Below are 21,412 nucleotides of genomic sequence, written 5' to 3' on the forward strand. Positions count from 1 at the left end.
GAGCTGCTTCTGTAGTTTCTTAAGAATGGCTGATAGAAATAGGCAAAACCAAGGAAGCGCAGATCACATCTAGAAGTAGGGGTTGGCCAATCTGTGACGGGCTTCAGCTTGACAGGCTCCATCTGGATCTTGGACAGCGAGATGAAGCCTAGGAAAGAAATTGAGTCATGGTGAAATAGTTATTTTTTTACTTTATTTTCAAAAAGTCTTTGTAGCACCAGATGTACATGTGGCGTTACAGTGGCAGTCTCCCCCCTGATAAAAAAAAAACCCCAGTACCTGCCATGGAGGAAAATGGCCTGTGATGTAACAGTGCATGGCTTGTCTATTGGGTCATAAGGTCTATGGGGAGGAAGTGAAAGGGGTCATGCTTTGCTGAATACCAGCTTGAGGTCTGAGTAATCTGACAGATCATTAGACGAATTAAGATGTTCATAGTGTAGGCATGACGCTAGGCAAGACAAGCTCTATACCCAGTTGATGTGTGGATAATGGAGGGTAAACCAGGGGTATGAGAACTGTCAGTGATAGAAATAAATGTTCTCTCTTCCTACCAGAGACATGTAGAATAAAAGGTATGGTCTGAGTGATGAGACGTACTGTAATCAATAAGTCTTAGTATCTTTTCTGCAGCTTTACGGACAGCGGACGAGCAGTCAAAGAGTCTCTTCATCTCCTTAGAAAACTTATCAAAACTGGTGCAGCAGAGCTCATAGGCATCCCATACTGCCATTCCCCAAGAGGGTAATCATATAAGCCACCTTTGAATGTTGAGTATCAAAGGTACAGTAGAGGTCTGCAGTTTTAGAACTGGGAGAGGCGGGAACAGCAGGTCCCTGGCTCACCATCATAAATCTGAGAGGGAGTAAGATGAGGTTCCCGTTCTGGAGCTGTGGCAGAGACTGGAAGAAGGGCAGCTTGGAGTTGCTGCACTTGAACCATGAGGTAAACAAGAAACTTTGCAACAGATGCTCATGTCTGACTATGTGGAGATCAGACAGGACCCAAGAGCATACCGTCTAAGGTGAGGGAAACCAAAGAGACTGAATGTGTGAGCAGTTTTGTTACAAATGTGACTGAGGCGAAGATTAGAATCAAAATCTCAATGTGTCCTAGTGTTGGAAAAATTTGTATATGTGAGCAACTTTAGTTGAATGCAAATTAGTGATCAAAGAGAAAGAGGTGCAATTCAAAGTCAATATCTCCATAATATCCAGAAGCAAAGGTGAAAGTAAAAAAGCTTTATGGAGCACAGATTAGTGATCAAAGAGAGAGAGATCAGAGTCAATATCTCCATAACGTCTCCGTGCTGTAAAATCTGTAAGTGGAGGTGAATGTGAACAACGTTTAAAGAACGCAGGTTTGTGATCAAAGGTGGAAAGAGACGGGGATCAATCCAAGAGCGATGAAACGTAACAAAATCGAGGCAGCAAAGCGTAGATCACAATCCATGAAGTTGTCAGGAACCAGGTCAAACTAAAAAGCCAAATCAAGAGACTAAGTACGAAAAATCCGAAAACAAGAAAATGAGGTCAATATACACATGAGACGGGAACAAAGAAAACCCAAGAAAACTGGGCTGTAAGTCTAGGTGAGCCCTATAAAGAGTGTCTAATGATGAAGTGATATCAGGTGTGTGGAGAATTAGCAGGAGCAGAGATAGTGAAGCTCTTGATTGGAATATGGGAACGGAAGGTCAGGAGAACACTAGGAAGTGGAAGTAGTTAGGTGGATCATGGCGAGGATGAATATCAAAGTGGCCATTTTTGTATAGGAAATGGCTTTTATGTTTATTAAAAAATACTTCCTTCACAATACAGTACAACCGATTTGTCTTATTTGATTAACAGAGCTTTTAATATTTTTCTATCAAACTTAAATAGCTGTCTAATATTGACTGAAAAAAAACCTAACATAACTGCACACCACTGCACAAAACAAGGTCTATTTGGTGAATTAGAGCGGAGACTCCATGGTGCCAGGCCTTATCATCAAACATCAGTGTCTGACCTTACAAATCTGATTCTGGAATATTGGTCAAAAATTACCATGAATACACTTCTAAACTTTGTAGAAAGCCTTCCCAAAAGAGTTGAAGCTGTTATAGCTGCAAAGGGTGGGCCAACATCATATTAAACCCTATGGATTAAGAATTGGATGTTACTCAAGTTCATATGCAAGTGAAGGCAGACAAGTGAATACTTTTGGCAATATAGTGTATAAAGCCACAAGGATTGCCAATGTCTCCTTATCTTATAAATACCGAATGTTACAGTTGTAATCTTGTTCAAAAATGCTTGTTTTTTGTGCTGTTTTAAAAGATAAGGATTTTTATTTTTATATACTTAATGAATATTTAATAAACCGCCTAGTGTCTATCCACAGCCTAGTCCTAGTGCCTAGTCCAGCCGCCTGGTGTCTATCCACCCCCTTTTTTTTTTTTTTTACAACATCTATACAATCGGAAGAGCCTGCAGATTTCGCCAACTCCCTAGGGAAAGTTCTGTGTAACACTGGGTATTGGGTTGCATGGACAGCACCTTAGCCACTCATGCTAATCAAGTGAGACCAAAATGTGTGCAGTCAAGCCAGAGATAGGAACTTACAATACATATAAATCTATTTCTGTATCTCTGTCCCAGGCTGAGGAAGAGGAGTGAGTGATGGAGTCTCTGTTCGGGGGGGAGCTGGGATTGCTAGGAGGAAATGAGGGACTGAAAGAGGATGGCTGCTGGGCGGGATCACCCTTACCAGAGGACATGTACTCGGCCTCCCACTTCGCCCTCATCAGCGCTTACCAGGACATCAAGACCCGACTGGCCGGCCTGGAGAGGGAGAACACCGACATCAAAAGGAAGCTGAAGCTATATGAGATAAAGGTAATGTAGCCTCGGGGGGCAAATCTGCCACAAGAGATGAGGCATCAAATTGGAAGCTTATCAGGCATTAGCTTCATGTGCAGTCTCACCCGGTGGAGCAGCTGTGATCAGTGAACACTTTGATTGTCTATATAATTGAAAAGCCTCATTGTTACTGAGAAGTTGATCTCTTTGGAAGACATTAATAATCACAAAGTGAGCTTCCCGAAGAGTATTGCTTAGACGCAGATGTGCTGTATAAAAGATCTTTATTTATAACCCAGCTGGACTGCGAGCTTGGCAGAATAAAATTTTACCATCTGTAATATTGCAGGTGTAGGAATGTTTACAATAATAAATATTGAGTGGAAATAGATTACAAAATAGATTACAAAAAGAGGTTTATGGAATACAGTGACAATGCTTGCAGTATACGCTATTCTGTTTTTGTATGGGACACTCCATCCATACAGTAAATGCATACATACATGCATACATTCATACATACATAAAACACACAGGCCTGTCTTAATTTCTGTGAGAAAACATTTGACTGACTTAATTAAATGCAGCTACGTCAAACTAACCATAACCTTAATCTCAGTAACTTCTTTTTAGGACATTTGATCCTCAGCAAGATATGAAACCATGCCTGGACAAACACTATAAGACTTATTAATGCAATACAATGAAAACACAGGAGTGTATTACTAATATGAAAATGATTAATATTAATGGCAAAGTTTAGGTGTGAACATTTATTGATGAGCCTATAATTACAAGAACTCAGCATGATCTTTGTGTATCATTTTAGATCATCCTCATCCTGTGCACCCAATAGAATGTGGCCTCTTTCTTGCTGTCTGTAATTGCATCATTAATCTTCCCGGTGCTGTTGTAGCACACGGCTGAGCGATATTGCTGCACTAAGCTCTTCCCTGAAACAGATCCTATGCTAGGCCAGACTGGGTGAGGCTACACTAGATGCTAACAACTTCCCAGATGGACATTTAAGAGCATATGGACCAGAGCAGTTTATATGTGATAGTATATGTGCTAAAGGAACTCTGCTGTTTGTGCTATGCAGGTCAAAATGAGAGAGTGCTCCATTTATAGCACTTTGAGTCACTCCTGCCTCAGCAGGTGTACGTAGGTGTGACAGCAGGGCTAGGTGGTGAACAGCAGCTGTTTTCAGGGACATGGTGCTCAGCACAGACCTCAGAGCACTCAGTTCACGGAGAAACACTCAATCAAATTCACACGCTCCACTCTTTAAAGCTCCTAATGCAATTTGTGTGAAGGTGAAGTGTGCGAGGTATAATGGGTGTGTTGTATTTGAGTTGCAATAACTTGTTATGTAAAAACTTAGTCATCTCCTTGCCAGCACTCGGATTTTCTGAGCTGACACACAGCCCTAATTCATAAGCATAAAAAGAAGGTTATTTTTTTTATTTCTTGGCTTGCTAGTGTGGGACAAATGAGAAGCTTTTTTTGTTTCCCTGATTGACACCCTGTAGTTACAACGCACAATCCCAGGAATGAGGAATTTCTCCAATGCATGAATGTATTGTAGCTAATATGACATTCAGATATTCACAGTATTTATCTCATCATTAGCTGTGCAATTAACTAGCCAGCAAAATATCACCTGCCATTTAAAAACATGAGCTGAATATTCATACAAAATCATTATCTGGAACTGGTAATGCATTTTTGCTAATATTGTCATCGGAAATACGCAGTAAATAACACTGTAATTAGTAATAACAGTGATGTGTGACAGGCCAATTCTTACACACACAGCTTTCTTCTTCTTGTTACTCTGTTCTGTGTGTCTTCATCTTTTATGTGTCTTGTAATGAATACATTTGCATTCTTCCCCTCTCTAACAACTTTAATATTGTGGAATTTCTTCTGAAAGTTCATAAAAGCATATACTGTATTTCCAATTCATTACACTTAAAGTTAAATATTTCAAGCTTTTTTTGTTTATTTTGATGATTAGTCCTGCACTGTATCTTCCAAAATTTCATGAGATCATTCAAAATATTAAAAAAAAATTATAATGCACAAATGTACAAATTCTGACAAGTTTGATTATTTGTCCACTGAATATATGGTTGCAGCATGGCTTGGTTGCCACGTGCAGTGCAGAAAAGGGGAAAGAACAACATAATTGGAGATCACTTAAACACATGATGAAACTGCATCATGTGAAAAAAAAAATCAGTAGTAGGTTTCACAGCTTAACACCATTTCCACACATACAATGTGAAAAGAAATTGCAGGACTGGGGCTAAACTGCTGTGTGGCAGTAAGAAAGTCACTTGTTAGTGGGGTTAATTGTAAAAACATGCTAAGAAACAGAAAGATATTATAAAGTCATTCGGACTTGAGATTGAGAGTTCAGATTTGCCCTATGCCAGAGCCATGGGTGCATCAGGATAAGAAGGGAAATGTATGAACCAATGCACACATCATGCATAGTGGCCAATGTACAAATCTCAATGTTATGGTCTGGAGTTGCATTAGTTGGTCAGGTCTAACCTTAGAAATATTGTGAGGAAATATTTACATTTGTGGCATTTGGCAAACACCCTTATCCAAAGCAATGAAAATGGTCTAATACCAGGGCATAACACAATTTATGCCACATCTCACAGTTGAGAGACAGCAGCATGAAAAATACGAGACTGGAAATATCCTTCTCTCAGCAGAGTTGGAGGTCTTAGGCACAACCTACTATTTTCTCAAGTCTCCTTTTTCATGCTGCCCTTTCATCCTTCCCCAGCAAGATCAAGACCTCTTTACAGGTCCACCAGGAAAGCCACACTTAAGGACTCTCTCTCTCTCTCCCCCTAAGCTCTCTCTATTGCTATTTCTTCTTAACAATCCTGCCCCCCCACCCCAACTCTTACTCCTACTCTCACCTTCTCCATTGTTCACGTTACAAGCATTTTGAGACAGGACCTTTTTGACCCTGGAGGATACAAATATAAGGAATTTGCCAATTTTCCTCAGACCGCAGAAGCTACTTGGATGAGGAGTGAAACGTTTCTACATACTGTATGTAAGTAAGAAGTAAGAAGTCAAGTTGATATGACTCAATCTCCGGATAAAGTTCCAAGACAGCTTGAACGTTTCCAGTATTGCTTTAGAACTTTCATCAACAAGGGAGTGTCTTCAGGAACCAACATGACAGAATTGATAGTGTCTAAACTCATATAGCTAGAGATTTTACAAAGTATAACATGGACTCATTTCAGCACTAGAATCATTGCAAGCCTGCAGAACTCCAGGAACAGAGGCATTGCTTTTAGTAATATGATATTGGGTTTTATTATCCGATCAGAGATTGCATAAGAAGAGATGCAAAATAAAATTGCGTATTCTGCCTACATTTAAGAACACTCTGTTCTAGCTTTGGTACGGAATGGCTAAATAAATGTGTACTCCATAGTTACAAAAGACTTTCATCCGTTATTACTGTATAAAACCTGCCACTTCTTTATGTACTGCATATAGAGTTGAAATTTCTATTATGTGCTTCTGAGTTTTGTTATGAATTACTTCATAACACAAAAATAAAAATAATCTCAGATGTTCTGCATCCTGGGTGGTTTGTTGTTTGTTCATCCGAATCAGTGTAATAATCTTATCCCACCAGAGAGTGTTGCATTCTCGGCAATAGCACATTTATACCATATTATGGGAAGGATTTAATTATGAGACATTTATACAATAGCATGACGTAAAAAATGCGCCCGAATGGTCTTTTGTGTGCAGTTTCCTATGATCAATGACTTTGGCGAAGACAGGAACTCCTACTGCTCCTTCGAGCCCAAAGATACAGCCCTGCTTCAGTCTGAGAATGGCAATCTTCAGCAGAGAATCAACATCCTCACTCACGAGGTGAGAGTTTATGATGCAATACAACACAATTTGGTTTAGCTGTTTATCTTCCTTCTGGCAGAGCCAGTGAGTGTAGAACTAGCTTTGTGATTTTAATCAGATTTCTATGCGTCACTCTTGGTGAGGCAAGTATAAGCTTTTTCCTATAGCAGTTGTGTAAAGACAAAAAAAAAAATCACCCTTTTTTTTAACTGAGTCTAATTCTGATGCCTCTTATTGCTTGTTACATGCTAATTAATAAAAGCTGCTTTCACCCAGGAGCCTCTGATGTTTCTCTGATGTACATTATTGTATGACTGCATCCCTTATCGCTCACCTCTCTCCCTGCCTTGCTATGCAGCAGTGACCTTCATCTTTTATTTCAGTCTTAACCATTTCTTTTTTCTATTCCTTTTTGTTTATTTGCTCTTGCTTAGACCCAGAGATTTACGGCAAGCTAGACCTGGGTCCTGGTATTAAAGCCCTTTAAAATAAATTGCCTTTACCCAGTTTAATGGAGCCTGATACAAACCACCATTATCTGTAAGAGCAGGAGATTAGAGTTGAGAGGTTTAGAATAGGATAATCACTGAAGCTGGCAACACAAGGCTGACTATCATTTGAGATTGTTTTTTTTTCTTTTAATGCTACTGTATGTTTAGTTTTACATGGGAAACTTTGAGATCTAGACTTATTTCATTTAAAAAGTTTTTATTGTATTTTATTGTTGCATCTGGTGTCCAGCTTCAAAAGAGTAAGGAGCGGGAAGAGCAGCTGGAAGATGTCATTCAGGCTTATGAGAAGATACACATGGAAAAGACTAATCTCCAAAGAGACCTGGACAAGATGGTGAGACTGAGCACTGGTACTCACTAAAACATTCATACAAATCCCTGATAGCCATGCTTTCTAACTTTGGCTCCAGACACCACTGGCAAAAATTATAAGTAGCCCTGACATCTGCTCTAATCCTTTATTTAACCAGGTGTCTGCTTGATAAATCGCCACTATGCTCACCTCCTAACAGGGCACAGGCCCGAAAGGTGGCAAATGATTTTGTTCTCAAGGTTGCAGTGTATTAAGTCCTATTTCTAAATTCTGAAGAGCCTCAATTGTATAACTATGATAATACTATCAATATTATTCAACCATTCCAAATGGCTTAATGTTAGGCTTTGGACAAAGGGCCAGCTTTGTAAATTACATGATTCAAGTGTCAGAGCATCTGTGCCTCTCACCACACTCACACACTCAGTTAGCCAGTCAGCTGTTGCATTTGCACAATCTCATCTTTTGTTATTAGTGTAAAGGAATAAATCTGAAGAACAATGGCCATACTCTGTTCCTTTTCTTAGTCGGTCTTCATTTTTTTGACGTTGACTTTTATTACATGTCTCTGTATGTTAAATACTGTGCATTGTCTGTGTCAAAGACATCTTTGGTGGAGAAACATGTGGAGCGCATCCACAATCTGGAGGCTGCACTGAGACAGCGAGACAGCTCTCTACACAAATTCAACACACAACTGCACAGCAAAGACATGCAGTACCTGCAGCTACATGCCAGTCCTGATACTCACAGTGAGTCCTTCTTAGCTGTACAGTATGTGTGTGCTTGAGTCATTGTTCATGCACATACACATTTTTCATCTTCATGTATCACATCCTAAGACACAAATGACTATAAATACAGAATCAATACCATGCATCTTAATGCAGTGCTCCACCTGCAAATGTACGATTATCGCATTTGGTATTTTCAACTATAGTAACATAGAAATAAAAGTCATTAACGTCTTCTGTTGTTGAGTCACCTTCTTAGCATTTTTTGAAACTTTGTTCTATTTGATACCCTACTCTTTAACTTCTGGAGTAGGGCTATAACAAAATATGACGATATCATTTGTATTAAACCAAGTGTGCATTACGTGTTACGTTTCACGCATTTGATTCTTGCCAGAAGTGTTCACACTACATCTGGTTGGGATTAGAGGTGTGCCTCAGGACTAGGTTTTCTTGCAGATGAAATATATGAACAGCTGCTCAGCAGTAACATCCTGTTCTGGTTAACATTGTTTAAATTAGGCTTGTAGCTCATTTATATTTTGAAAAACAGAACCAACTAAATTTTGTTAGAGAACATTACAAGCAGGTACAAACAAAAATATTAAGCATGCAAGTGGGATTAAAAATAATTCTGCAGACCAAGTGATAAGAGGTTGAGGTGCTGTCAAAAACAGAATCCACAGTGACAACACTGACAGTGCTGGCAGAGTGTCAGAGGGTTTGGGTGTATTTTTAAAAATTAATAAATAACCTTTCTGGTTTAAGTCACTTCAGGTTGCAGATAGAGAGTATTTAGTGCACTAATTACAGTAGATGCAGATCAACATGCAGATAAAGTGGCATTGCATTATACTCCTACACTGCAAAAAGCCATGAAAGTAATGAAAACATCTTGAATCTAGTCGAATATATCGAAAATAATGTTTTTAATAAAAAAAATGTTTTAAAAAAATGTTTTAAATATAATTTGTACAATGTTACATAATGTTTTTAAGTTTAGTTTAACGAGTAACTTCTCGTTTTATTGGCAGACAATTTTGCTTCTTTGAAGAAATAAATGCTTAAAACTATCAAAATTACACAATTTAGGTTAACAAGAAGCCAAAAGATAGAAGAACTTTACAGATCAGCACAACTCCAGTGGTCATAAACATGGCTCTGTCCCTCGTCTTGTACATGGGAAAAGTCTTTCAAAAGCTGACTCATGTAGTGAAATCGAGAAATGCAAGATGTATTTTTGCATCCACTTCAACTAATTTGTATAATGCAACAAAAAACAGTTTCTGCAAGAGATAAGAAAACAGTTCTTGGCTGCAAGCGTATGAACTGATGGCCAGAGTGTAAGAGAAAAACTGTGGTAATGTAGGCGTGCACGTGGGTGTGTGGTAGTTCATGTTCACTGATTGCTGAACCATCACAATAGGTGCTTGCTCAAGGACTGTTTCTTTCTGAGCTGCTGAATCATAGCACCCACGCTGGAGGAGAAGTGCGGGATGCGCCTGAGTCCCCCATCCTCCATCATCATCACCACGCCGTCATGCTTGGCATGATGAAACGAGGAGGCCTCGCTGGCCCGCTGCCCTGTGCATGGCACATGCATTTAGCTCTGCGGCAGCTACTGCGTTTTCATCAAAGACATTAGATATAATTGAATTTATTAATCACCGAGTTATTTTTTGTTGTTTTTTTTGGTTATCAAATGCTTCTTAAAAAAGGTATCAGCATGTCCGGTGTATTGCCATTGGTTTGCGGAATTGATAAAACATGTTTTTGATGTAGGCTGTGAGCTGAAAAAGGATCAAAGCCTGTTTGGACATCAAACATGAGATTATAGGCTGTCACACAACAGCAGCTTTGAGTATCAGCTCTGTATTTGTTGTATGCCGAGTGCACATTTGTGTTCATAATTCTGTCCATGAAGTAAATTTGACATGGATTTAAAATATCCAGTTGATGCCTGTTGATGAGAAAGTATGGTTTAAGCCTAGACATGTTTCACGCTTGGGTCCATAAGTATTTGGACAGTTGTGGGGTTTTTTGGTTTTGATTTTTTTTCCCTCTGTATGCCATAACATTGGATTTGAAATGAAGTAGCCAAGATGTGACTGAAATGTAGACTTTCAGCTTTAGAGCTTTCTAAAGGGGTTTTCTAGAGGTTTAACAACACATTACATTAATCGTTTAGGGCCTCCATTTTTATCTCCATTTTACCTATGTCACCAATAAATGGAGTTTCCTCCCTTGAGTCAGGCCTTTCCTGCAGCCACGATCATTCCATAACATTGCATTTCTTCGCCTTAAGAAGCTCTTGGGCTGCTTTAATTGTAAAGTGACAGTGCCCTAATACCTGTAGTTCTGCAGCATTTGACTAAATCTGAACAGAAAGTACATCTTTATAAACTTCAGAATTCATCCTGCTACTTCTATCAGCAGTCACATCATTAATAAAAATCATTGAGCCATACATGCCCATGACATAACACTGCCTCCACCATTTTTGACAGATGATGGGTTAAGCTTTGGATCATGAGCCCTTTCTTTCCTTCTCAATACTCCTCTTTTCACATTATTACATTCATAATAAAAAAAAGCAATAACAACAACAACAAAAAAAAAAAAAAAAAAAAAAAAAATCCTGCTTAGACATCCAAACATACACTATATTTCCAAAAGTATTTACTCGTCTGCCCTCACAGGCATATGAACTTGAGTAACAAGGGTTAATTTTGACCCTCACTTTTTGTATGTTTTGTGCTTCTCTACACCAGGGCTTGACTGCCCAGCTTTGACCCTCCAGAGCTCCCGCAGTCTAGATACTCTCTCAGACCTAAAACTCCAGCGGCTGGAGGCAGAGCTAGAAGGGGCACGGCATGAGGCCCAAGGGGCATGTCAGAGGGAGGAGGAGCTAAAGGCTGAATGTGAAAGACTGCAAGAAGAGTTAAGAGAGCTTCAGAACAACCAGAGACAACAGGTCAGTACACTGGCAGTCTTAGGACCGAGTAGGTTTAAGAGAAGTTTAAGAGAAGTTAAAGAAAACCAGAAAAGAAATGTTTCAATTCCAGCAGCTGATTATAACAAAAAATAAAAGGCCAGAGACAAAATCTTCCTTGTTTAATTTATCTAACTTTTCTCTTCTTTTATAATAATTATTATAATAATAATACAGTAATAATAATAATTATTATTATTATTATAATTATTATAATAATAATAATAATTATTATTATTATATTTTGGGGGTGGTTTTTGGTGGAAAAGTACAGAATACAGTAAAAAAATTATAGTTGTTTACACCGTACTAAAGATATATTTATGATAATATTACACTGGAATCTGTTTATTGGTGCTTCCTGTTATTCTTGGCATGCCTCTGGATCTATGCTTTCAAGAAAGTAGCTATTATCACTTCACTCATATCACTTTTGTTAATCAGTAGTCAAACTGCTTTATTCTGGTGCAGTGTGAGGTATCCTTTCACTAATTTTGCAGAATTATAATTCACTCCTAACTTCTGCTAAAATCACTGAGTATATCTCCAGGGTGTGTGGCATGGTGGCTCAGTGGCCGGCACTGTTGCCCCAAACCTCCAGGGTTGAGGGTTTGAATCTTGCCTTTGGTCTATATGCACTTGCAGTTTGCATTTGCTTTGGAGGTTTCCTCCAGGTATTCTGGTTCCCCCTTAGCCACCTGCGTTGTTGGCTAAGTGGTGCTGTCTAAACACCAATTTTGTTTGACTGAGTGTGTGACTCCAGTACCCCCCCCCCCTCCACCCTCTGCATAGTTCAGGAAATATAGTCAATGAATGCATAAATGGCTAGTAATATGTTGTTTATGTAAAGAATGATAACTCACAGATCATTATGATTTTTTTGTTAAACAATGAAAGTCTAGAAGATTATAGGCATACAGTTACCATGCAAGGCTTTCTGCTTTTGCCACCTTCCAACAGCATTGTATGAGAACACATACTCACACCTTACATTAAGGAACTGCTTTAGTGACCAACAGCTCATTCTGAATCACTCAATACTTCCCAACATTTCTCCTGTTCTTTTTGGGGTTTTCACTCCTGTTTAAGTCTTTGGATTGTATGCTTCACTGGAAAAGCTCAGCACCAAAGCTCTTGCAGTCATGTGATCCACAATCAGAACATTCCCCATTCTGTCTGGCAGTCATGCGTGCCACAGATAATACCGCCAAGCCAAATACTGTAATGATGAATCATTGGCTAAATTTACCTACACGGGTTTTACTGAACCCATCATTTGGTAATATCTAATCATTTTTTAAGGAGAATATCAGTATAGTTTACATTCTGTTATTAAACACACCAGTTTTTGTCCCTACCTTGCTGTCCTCCTGTCACTCTGCTATCTGTGCTCTATTTGTCTGGTGCATATGCTAAAAGCAGTGTTTTGAAAAAATTGTTTGGAAAAGTATCCACCTATTTTAAGATTCAAAATTCAATTAAAAATCGAGCAAATGCTAAATGAATACTCTGAGAAGCTCATTAACACTAATGAAAACATTGCAACAGTCCCAGCTCAATTTAGCCCTTGCATATACTTAAATACACTCATGTGTAATTGATATTTACTGTGTTAAATTTACCAGTTATTTGCTTCATGATGAGATATATGAGGTAAATTGGTCACTACACAAGCACCTGGGACATCAACAGGGGCTCGTCTTTAATCAGGATTGGCCTCATCTCACTGCTGGATGGCTGATTCCACACATTTTGTTTTTCGGCAATGGGAAACTGATAAAACCATCTTCCAGGTTTTTGACCTCGCATTTTTTGCGGCATTCCCTACGCACAACAACTGTCCTGCATGGTAAATCCACAGACAGATGGGCGAACAAAATGGCAGCTAGTTTGGTTTTATATCCGGCTTGATGTCACACACAAGAGTTCTATAAAAAAATTAATAAACCACAAAGTGTAACTTGTTACATTACTGAGACGTCGCAAAGTAAAACATCATCTGGAGACATGCTAACAGCAGTGTAATAACTGTAATTCTCTAACAGAAAAGTACTGTACTGTTCCTCTACAGCCGTATCAAATCAATTATCGTTGGCTACTCTATGTTACCTAAATCTTACATACAGCAATAAATTGTAATCAATCACATTTTATGGTGCCATACTGGTAAGTCATATGTAGCATTTATAATTTTTAGCATTGCATATAACAAGAATGACGTGAGCATAAATTCGATAACTGTAATACATATCCACAATGCTGCACAATCATTTTAATGTTTTTAAAATGTAGTTTTACTAAAGCTCATACTAGAACCGAAACTTTTGTCCTCTGGTTTAAAATTGTATTTAGCGCTTTTGACAAATGTTATACGTTCATAGCTCCTATCAAGCTTTCATTAGAGTGCCTTAAAATATTGATATCCTTCCTCATGTTTTGCATAAATGCTAAAACCAGACAAAACTTCTGCTTTAGTTGATGTTCTTCTGCTTTTTTTCTGAGTTGTTTCCTCTTCACTTCTATAATAGTCAAAAGGTCCTTCTTCAAAATAGTTTATACCACAGTGCTGTTGATTTCTTAGATCTCATTAGACATTCATTCTCGATAACAGCACAGCTTTCCCAGCAGACCCTTCATTGAAACAAAGACTAATAATTAACATATAAAAAGTTTTGTAACTGCTGATATGGTGAAGCTTTCTTATATACAGTATATATATATATATAACAATTATGAAAGGAGTCTCCAGTTTCAGCTCTTTGTGACAGTAAAATATTCACCATGGAATGCTTTTAAGGAGAGACAATTTTTTTCGAGAACATAACAAGGTTTTTATATCATTAACTAGGCGGGATGGAGGGGAATTGGGAAAAGAGAAGTTGTATGATGTAATTGCTAGCACTGACAAAATCCTTGACCTATTCCTATTAAAAAATAATCCCCTTCAGGCTGGTAAGTGTGACTCCATCTTGTATCAGACTATGACACACCACCCCAACAGTGATTATTTTCCTATAAGAATGTGTCCTGTCATGCTTTATTTCTAAGTTAAGACACAAAAGAAACACACAAAATGGGCAACGTTTGTGAGAGGTTTGTGCAGCATTTACAAAGTATTTACAGTGGAACCCCGGTTCACAAACTTAATTTGTTCCTATGTTCTGGTCATAACTCGATTAAGTCGTAGACGGAATCCTTTGGTTCATACTGTATGTGGCACCACGTTATCGTTATAAGGCGTAGTACTCTACAGAGTTTTGTTCAGATGATTCTTCTCTGCAAAGGCTTGGATATCACTTCACTTTGCACAAAATAATTTTATTATGTGTGCGATTCATGATCGTGGACTGATCAAAACTGATGCTGGGTGACGCACTCATGTCCTTGTTCAGCTGATAGCGGCAGCTTGGGATGGCGGGTTCTGGGTCGTATTCCAGGGAGGTGTTCGTGAACAGAGATAGAGAAATTTTAGGCTAATCTTCTAATCGATTTCGTCGTACCCTGGGCCGTTCGTGAACTGAGGTTCCACTGTATGTCATTCTCTCAGTTTTATCCAAACAGGCTCTTTGCCCCCTGTGTGTTTTACATGTGCGTTTGTTGCACATGAGGCTGTGATGTGCGTTTTTTGTGTTTGCATGTGTTGCAGGACGTGAGCTCCACTTGTGCCCAGTGTGACATGGAATGGATAAAGAAGGTGGGAGATGAACAGTAAGTAATTATGTATACCATCCTTATTTCAAAGCAGTTACAGTAATACAAACTGCAGTTAACAAGCTTTACCACATTTTCTCCAAATTGAGGATTTGAAGTTTTAGAAGCAGTTCAGTGCCTTCAGTGTCGTGCTAATCATACACAGTTTGTCAGAGTATCTGCGTCACCCAGTAAGTGTTATTTCAAGCAGTAGAGGGCACTATGGTTTCTGACAAAGATAGTACCTTAAAAACCACAAAGCCCCTGTCACGGTTTTGTAGCAGTGGCTTAAAACGTTCATATCCTTCCTCAAGATTTACATACAGGCTTTAAAAAAAGCCTTTAGTTCCACTGTGAGAGTTGTTCTTCTCTCTGTTTTCCTCTCCCTAAACAGCTTGGCATTTGCTGGATGACGGAGAAAATATGAAAAAATTGAAAGTACGCATTTGACAGAGATGTGTAGTTAGAAACCCACTCCTTTTCCACCTCGCTCACCTCAAAATTTTGCAGCGGCTTCCCCTTTCTCTTCGTCTTCTCTGTCTGAATCGCAAAGCCAGTTCTTGTAAGTGCTGGCATTTAATGTAAATGGTCAGAGCTGGTGACAAGATTTTTTTTTTCTAATTTTTCTTGAAATGTTTTTTCTGTGGTTTGTGGTTGGTGATTTTTTTTTATTATTATTCAAAAAAAAAAGACATTCTTAACAGAAATGGGCATTTTCCTGTAAATCTGCTAAATTTTGGTGAATTTTTCTCAAACCACATGCAGATTAACGGAATAAATCACAGCAAGCAGTCCTAACATTTTTCGCAGAACAATTTTTATCACCATTTTTTGAGAATAGAATTAGAAACACAGGTTACCCCTCAACTTTAGAATATATTTTATTATAGGTTGATTTTAGGTATTGTATTTTTTTTTTTACAAAATGCACACTGTAATAAAACTAAAATATATATATATAATTAAGTTTGAGATTTTGTGTACTTCCTGACCTGATGCATTCTGATCTTTTGTTTTTTTTTTCTGAACGGAAACTCTTTGTGCTTGTAAAAAGATGTAAAAAGAGACATGTTTATAATAATGCAACTACCAGGTGATTCCAACAGCAGATGTATACATGGCATCACAGCACGTCATTACATTTCACATGATATTGACTTACACAGCAAATGCATTCTTCATAGAAAGTCTTCTCCTTGGCACTATAAAATCCTTTACTGATTGTAAAGACAATAGGTTCTTATTTGAATATTTTCACACACACACACAGTTTGGGTATAATTTATCATCCAAATGTTCTGTTCTGTTTGTATTTGTTCTTTCTCCAGTATGAGATAATAACAGCTAGGCTGTCACAAGTGCTTGATTTCGGTGTGTGAATAGATTGTAGGCAACGGAGTGTGGGCTGTGCTAACTGAGATTGTTGGACCAATTTGATATTCATGTTTTATTCAGGAATGCAAGATATACAGCTTGTGAGGCAACATCTGTCAGTGTCAAGTAAACAAAATTTAAACTTCTCGATTAAGAGCAAAGGTCATATACTGTACAGCTCAGGCGGCCCTCTCAAATCAGCTTCCCACACGCATACATTCCTAGTCTCGTCCATATCATTTCAAAGGTTCCACAACGCATAAGCATGCATGCCCACACAAACCAGCACCGGTATACGCACACTCGCACTCACATGCAGAAACATGAAGAGTCATGATTCTGCATGTGAGTGCGAGTCTGCGTACCGGTCCTGGTTTGTGTGGGCATGCATGCTTATGCGTTGTGGAACCTCCTATAGATGATCTATAAAGTGACTGAGTACAGAAACATGACTCTTCATTTTATAGATCATCTATAGAAGTTGTAAAACATACTTTATACCCACTAGTTTTAGGCTGACAGACAAGGTGTGATGGCACGAACTTTCTCTGCAATGCAGCAATTCACACATTTATCAGAGAGAGTTCACACTTTCAGAGACTTCCAGGTGCGCTAACCTGGTGGTGAAGTAAAAGACTGTCAGTAAATGCTTGTGTCTGCGTATGTGTGTGTGTGTCTGTGTGTATGTGTGTGTGTCTGTGTGTGCGCGTGTGCACACGTGTCAAAGTGTGAAAAGTCACACTTTGTCTAAAACATTAAGCAATAAGCTTCACAGATCCTTTGAGTGTCTCTCTATAGACAGTTTGATGACAGAATGAGGAGAGACTCAGAGCCCTGATCATTCCCGTTTAGCGTGAGTGTGTAGACTGGCATGTGGGTTGCCCAGATGGCCAGGGCAGCAGTGCTGGGACACGATGAGCACTACGGTAAGAGTAAGGTTCTAATGTACAGCTTACAGAACAACAGCAGAGTAGCTTGCATGATGCATCTTTTTGCTTGTATGACTAATAGCATTAATCTGTGTAATATTCACTGCGCAGAGTAAGGCAGTAAACTCTACGCAGTTCAGCTTGTTGCAATAGCTATAGGTTGGCTCTGATTCTGCGCTGACCTGCACGCACTCCTGACATTTAGCTTTAGCAAGTTTTTGCATGCACCGAATAAGACTTCCTCATTGAATATTAAATGTCTGTTTGCCTGAGAAGTGTGTTGCCTGGGTTTCTCCTTCACAAAGCTGTTTCAGGTTATCTGTTTTTTTATGCCCGAATGTAATCTATTAGTTATTGCAAAGAAAGTTTGTAGGTAATTAGTATTTTAAAGTCACTAAGCACAAAGGAAAATGCAATAAATCATATAGTCCTTAATTCTATTTTACATATATAGCTTTTATTAACTCCCTGTTTTATATTTTTTTTATTGCATGTGACTATTACTGGGAGTGAGAACACTGATGGATACTGTTTTTGCAGTGCTTAGTTTGTTAAAGACTAGCCCTCAGTAACTGAGGTGAATGCTCTGTAGAAGAACGTTAGTTGTCAACAATAATGAATCGTTTGTCAACTACGCTAATTAACCTCCTGTGAGAATACAAGGTTGAAAATGGGGAAAAAAGAGCATGCTGTTTTGCTTGCTTGCACTTGCTTACATGCCAAGTCAGACTGAATTCTCCCCACAGCATCTTATCTGACACCATCGGAGGAGCTATGAGTAGAGAACTGCCTTTTTATTGCAAACCTCTGGTGGTTTGTGTGAAATTGGTTTAAAAATGATCAGATAAAAGTGATCTGATGACAGATGGAATTTCAGTCTAGTGCAATCTTCATACCTATCTCCCCCTCTCTTATTTTTATTTTCTTTAATGACAAGTCATCTCAACCCTAATCTTTGATGCATCTTTAGGTTAGACTAGAAGTGAGATAATGATTCATTTGCATACACACTGTACTAAGCGGTTAATTGGCAACAACTATCTGAGTGTTTTTTGTTTTTTGTGTATTTTTTTTTTTAACCGCAAAAGGGTAGCAGGGTTGCATCTGGTTTTAGATGTTTATAAAATGACTAATGTTTCAGATTCTAATAAAAGGATCACAGAGTGCAAATGGACAAGAAGATTGTAATCTAAATGATGTGGTGGAGTGCAGTTTGCTCCGCTGCTGTATTGATGATAACAGAGATGTTGAGCAAATTGACAATGGTTGTGCTGCTGCTTGGTTGCCATGGTGAAGGAAGTTGGCATCATACTGATTTGAAAAAGTGTGCGTGTGTAGCTGTAATTCAATTGCTATTCTTACCAGACTCCTGTAATTTACCGCTATGTACGAAACAAACTTATGCTATTTTTTTCTATGTAAAAATTTCATTTCAGCACTACTTCACCTATGTTTCTATGGTTTGGATGGCGAGTTCTCAGTTTTTCTGTGGAGTGTAAATATGATCTCTAGCAGTCACAAAGTTCAACCATATACGCCCCCATTTCTCTGTTTCAGAGTGAATCTGGCTCTAGCCTACACTGAGCTGACTGAGGAGCTTAGCAGACTGCAGGCACTGACAACGAAACAGACCGAGATCCTGAGGAAAGCCTCACAGGACGACACTAGCCCAGGTACCAAATACTCATCAAGACTCATTAGTATTCTAGGCTTAATCTCCGCGGGCGCCGGGTGAGACAATGCAAGAGCGGATGATGCTCGTTGTGACTCATTCAAATGGCTTATGGCGTACCGTGCCGCGTATTTCCATCATCACTGTGCTCATAATGAGCATCCCTAACAGAGAATTATGTAAATTCATCCAAATAGAAATTCACATCCAGATTTCTCTGAAACTGTTGTTGTTGCTATAAAAATAAAAATGTAATTCATGCGAATTCAATAAATTGTGGTACTCCCATGGAGGTGAAGTATTGTAAGCGCATTCTGTAATAGCTGGTTTAAGATTGTATATTTCTATAGACTGTTTAGTGTTTGCTGTAAAAGCCTCCTCCTGAAAGCATAAACAACTGACTCCTTATCTGTTTAAACTTCTGCACCCAACCGCACAACCAAAAATGCTGTTTCCCCTTTGATAAAGGAAACCAGACCAAAAGCAGAAGCAAAGATAGTGAAAAACTGCTACAGATTCAAAGTTGGTGGTGATGCTCTCTGTCAATAAATGATTGCTATCTCTCTTGCAGGAAGCTCTGCGTATGCTATTAGTAGCCTCTGGTTCAATTGTCACATCTCTGTCAGATCGAAATAAATTTCATCGATTATGTATTTTCCATGCGAGTTAAACTGACTCTTGTTTTACTGCCAGTTGCAGCCAGATGTGTAAAGGTTATTCAAAGAAAATCAAAGAAATTGTTGGCTGAGATGAAGCTCACCCACACATGATTTGGAAAAATGATGAAAGCTAAAAAAAGAAACACAGGAGAAAGGGGAAGTCATTTAGAGTGCTGTGTGTGCTTCTATGAGTCATTCTAATGAAACATTACACATTCGTAAGTGCACAGGTTTTTATTAAGTTCCAGTCCTGATATTTTGAAACATTAACTGGTTTGAGTAGTAAAACAATGAGCATACTTTCAGTACCTTGAGTTTTTCTTCCGCACTTGTACATTACTATGGTGAATAATTAACTAAATACAGTCGTGCGAATGGAAGATTTTTTTTTCGCACTTACTAAAATTACTAAACACCTGAGTTGGAAGCTCATGGAACAAAGGAAGTGGTTATTTAAAAATCAGTGTTTTTGCTCCTGTAGCTCAGTCTGATCACAGACTTACTTTTCTCCAAAATAAAACTCTATTTCCATAACACTTTTACTGAAACTAGGCTCCATTTCACATAGGAAACCTGCTTGTATTTATTGAGTCTCTGCTGGTGTCCTCAAAATCATTCAATTAATTAAATAAATATTAAGATATCCATTCATTACAATTAACTGCAAATTTAAAAGAATATTTCTTTATTCTTATTAAAAAGAATCTTTCTGGAAAATCATACAGATGTTATAATGAAACACAATTCGTAATGCAATGAAATGCAACAATATATTACAGAGGTGAAAAAAAAAGACGTTTATTAAACATTTGTGTTACTTTTTTTTCTTTTATGTTTAGTTCAACGTCATTCTCCTGTACCTCATCAGAGGCACTCACCTGTTCCACAACGCCACTCCCCCATCCAGCAACGCCACTCCCCCATCCAACAGCGTCATTCCCCGATTCAGCAGCACCATTCCCCGATTCAGCAGCGTCGTTCTCCAGTGCTGCAGCGTCTCTCTCCGGACATGCACCGCCGCTCACCCCTTCCCGAACTTAACGATGGTCCGGCTTCCTACACCTGCAGACCCCCCACTCAGCACCTGAGGGCCAGTTTTCAAGGACGCCGCAGTTACTCAGAAGTTGCAGACCCTTCAGCCTATCAACGTCCACCACGATTCACCCTTGACCCAGTCTCCACTTTGCCTAAGCCTCGTCCTTATGTTGAGAGCTACCATAAACAGCAGCAGCAACAGCAACAACAGCAGCAGCATGGCCATATGCTGGCCCAAAGGCGAAGCTCCCAGCCTGGGATTCAGACCATGGGAGGGGAAGGAGGTATGGCTGAATCCCCTAGACATACCAGAGAGCTTTCTTTCCAGCATGCAGAATTGTCACATCTGCATTATGAGTCGCAACCATCTCCTGCAACACTACATACCTCTGCCCAGCCACCACACTCTTCAGAGGATGAGGAAGAGTGGACCTGCCCTCACCCCATCAGTCCCCCACGAACACTGGGGACTTCTGGACCAACCGCCAGCATGAGAGGCCCTGCTTCCTGTTCAGCTTTTCCTATTCCAGCTCGCCCCAACACCTTAAGCTGCCACTCCCCTGGATACCTGCATGCAGAACATGCCCAGTCCTGGCCTTCCATTAATGTAAGTAGGCAACAAATCTCTGTTTGATAACTGGAAAAAAATGTGGTTAAGTATTTAACCTTTGGAACCAGCAGAACCAGTCACCACTAATGTTCAATTCAATTCAATTCAATTTTATTTATATAGCGCTTTCAACAATGGTC

The 21,412-nt window shown here is 39.0% G+C and overlaps 1 protein-coding gene across 2 annotated transcripts in view; it reads left to right on the forward strand.

Moving 5' to 3' along the window:
* tbkbp1 (TBK1 binding protein 1) overlaps nucleotides 1–21,412 on the forward strand; it is a 62,683-nt gene that overhangs the window by 32,032 nt on the left and 9,239 nt on the right. For both annotated transcript variants that reach the window (XR_008365626.1, XM_053511619.1), the window contains exons 2-9: nucleotides 2,643–2,879; nucleotides 6,645–6,770; nucleotides 7,494–7,598; nucleotides 8,182–8,329; nucleotides 11,083–11,285; nucleotides 14,950–15,011; nucleotides 18,854–18,969; nucleotides 20,467–21,269. Coding sequence is in view for 1 of the 2 variants with exons in the window: in XM_053511619.1 (XP_053367594.1) it covers nucleotides 2,664–2,879; nucleotides 6,645–6,770; nucleotides 7,494–7,598; nucleotides 8,182–8,329; nucleotides 11,083–11,285; nucleotides 14,950–15,011; nucleotides 18,854–18,969; nucleotides 20,467–21,269 (1,779 nt within the window). In the remaining variant the exon portion in view is untranslated. The remainder of the gene's footprint in view (nucleotides 1–2,642; nucleotides 2,880–6,644; nucleotides 6,771–7,493; nucleotides 7,599–8,181; nucleotides 8,330–11,082; nucleotides 11,286–14,949; nucleotides 15,012–18,853; nucleotides 18,970–20,466; nucleotides 21,270–21,412) is intronic.

This window comes from Clarias gariepinus, chromosome 14 (assembly GCF_024256425.1).
Source record: "Clarias gariepinus isolate MV-2021 ecotype Netherlands chromosome 14, CGAR_prim_01v2, whole genome shotgun sequence".
NCBI classification, from domain to species: Eukaryota; Metazoa; Chordata; class Actinopteri; order Siluriformes; family Clariidae; genus Clarias; species Clarias gariepinus.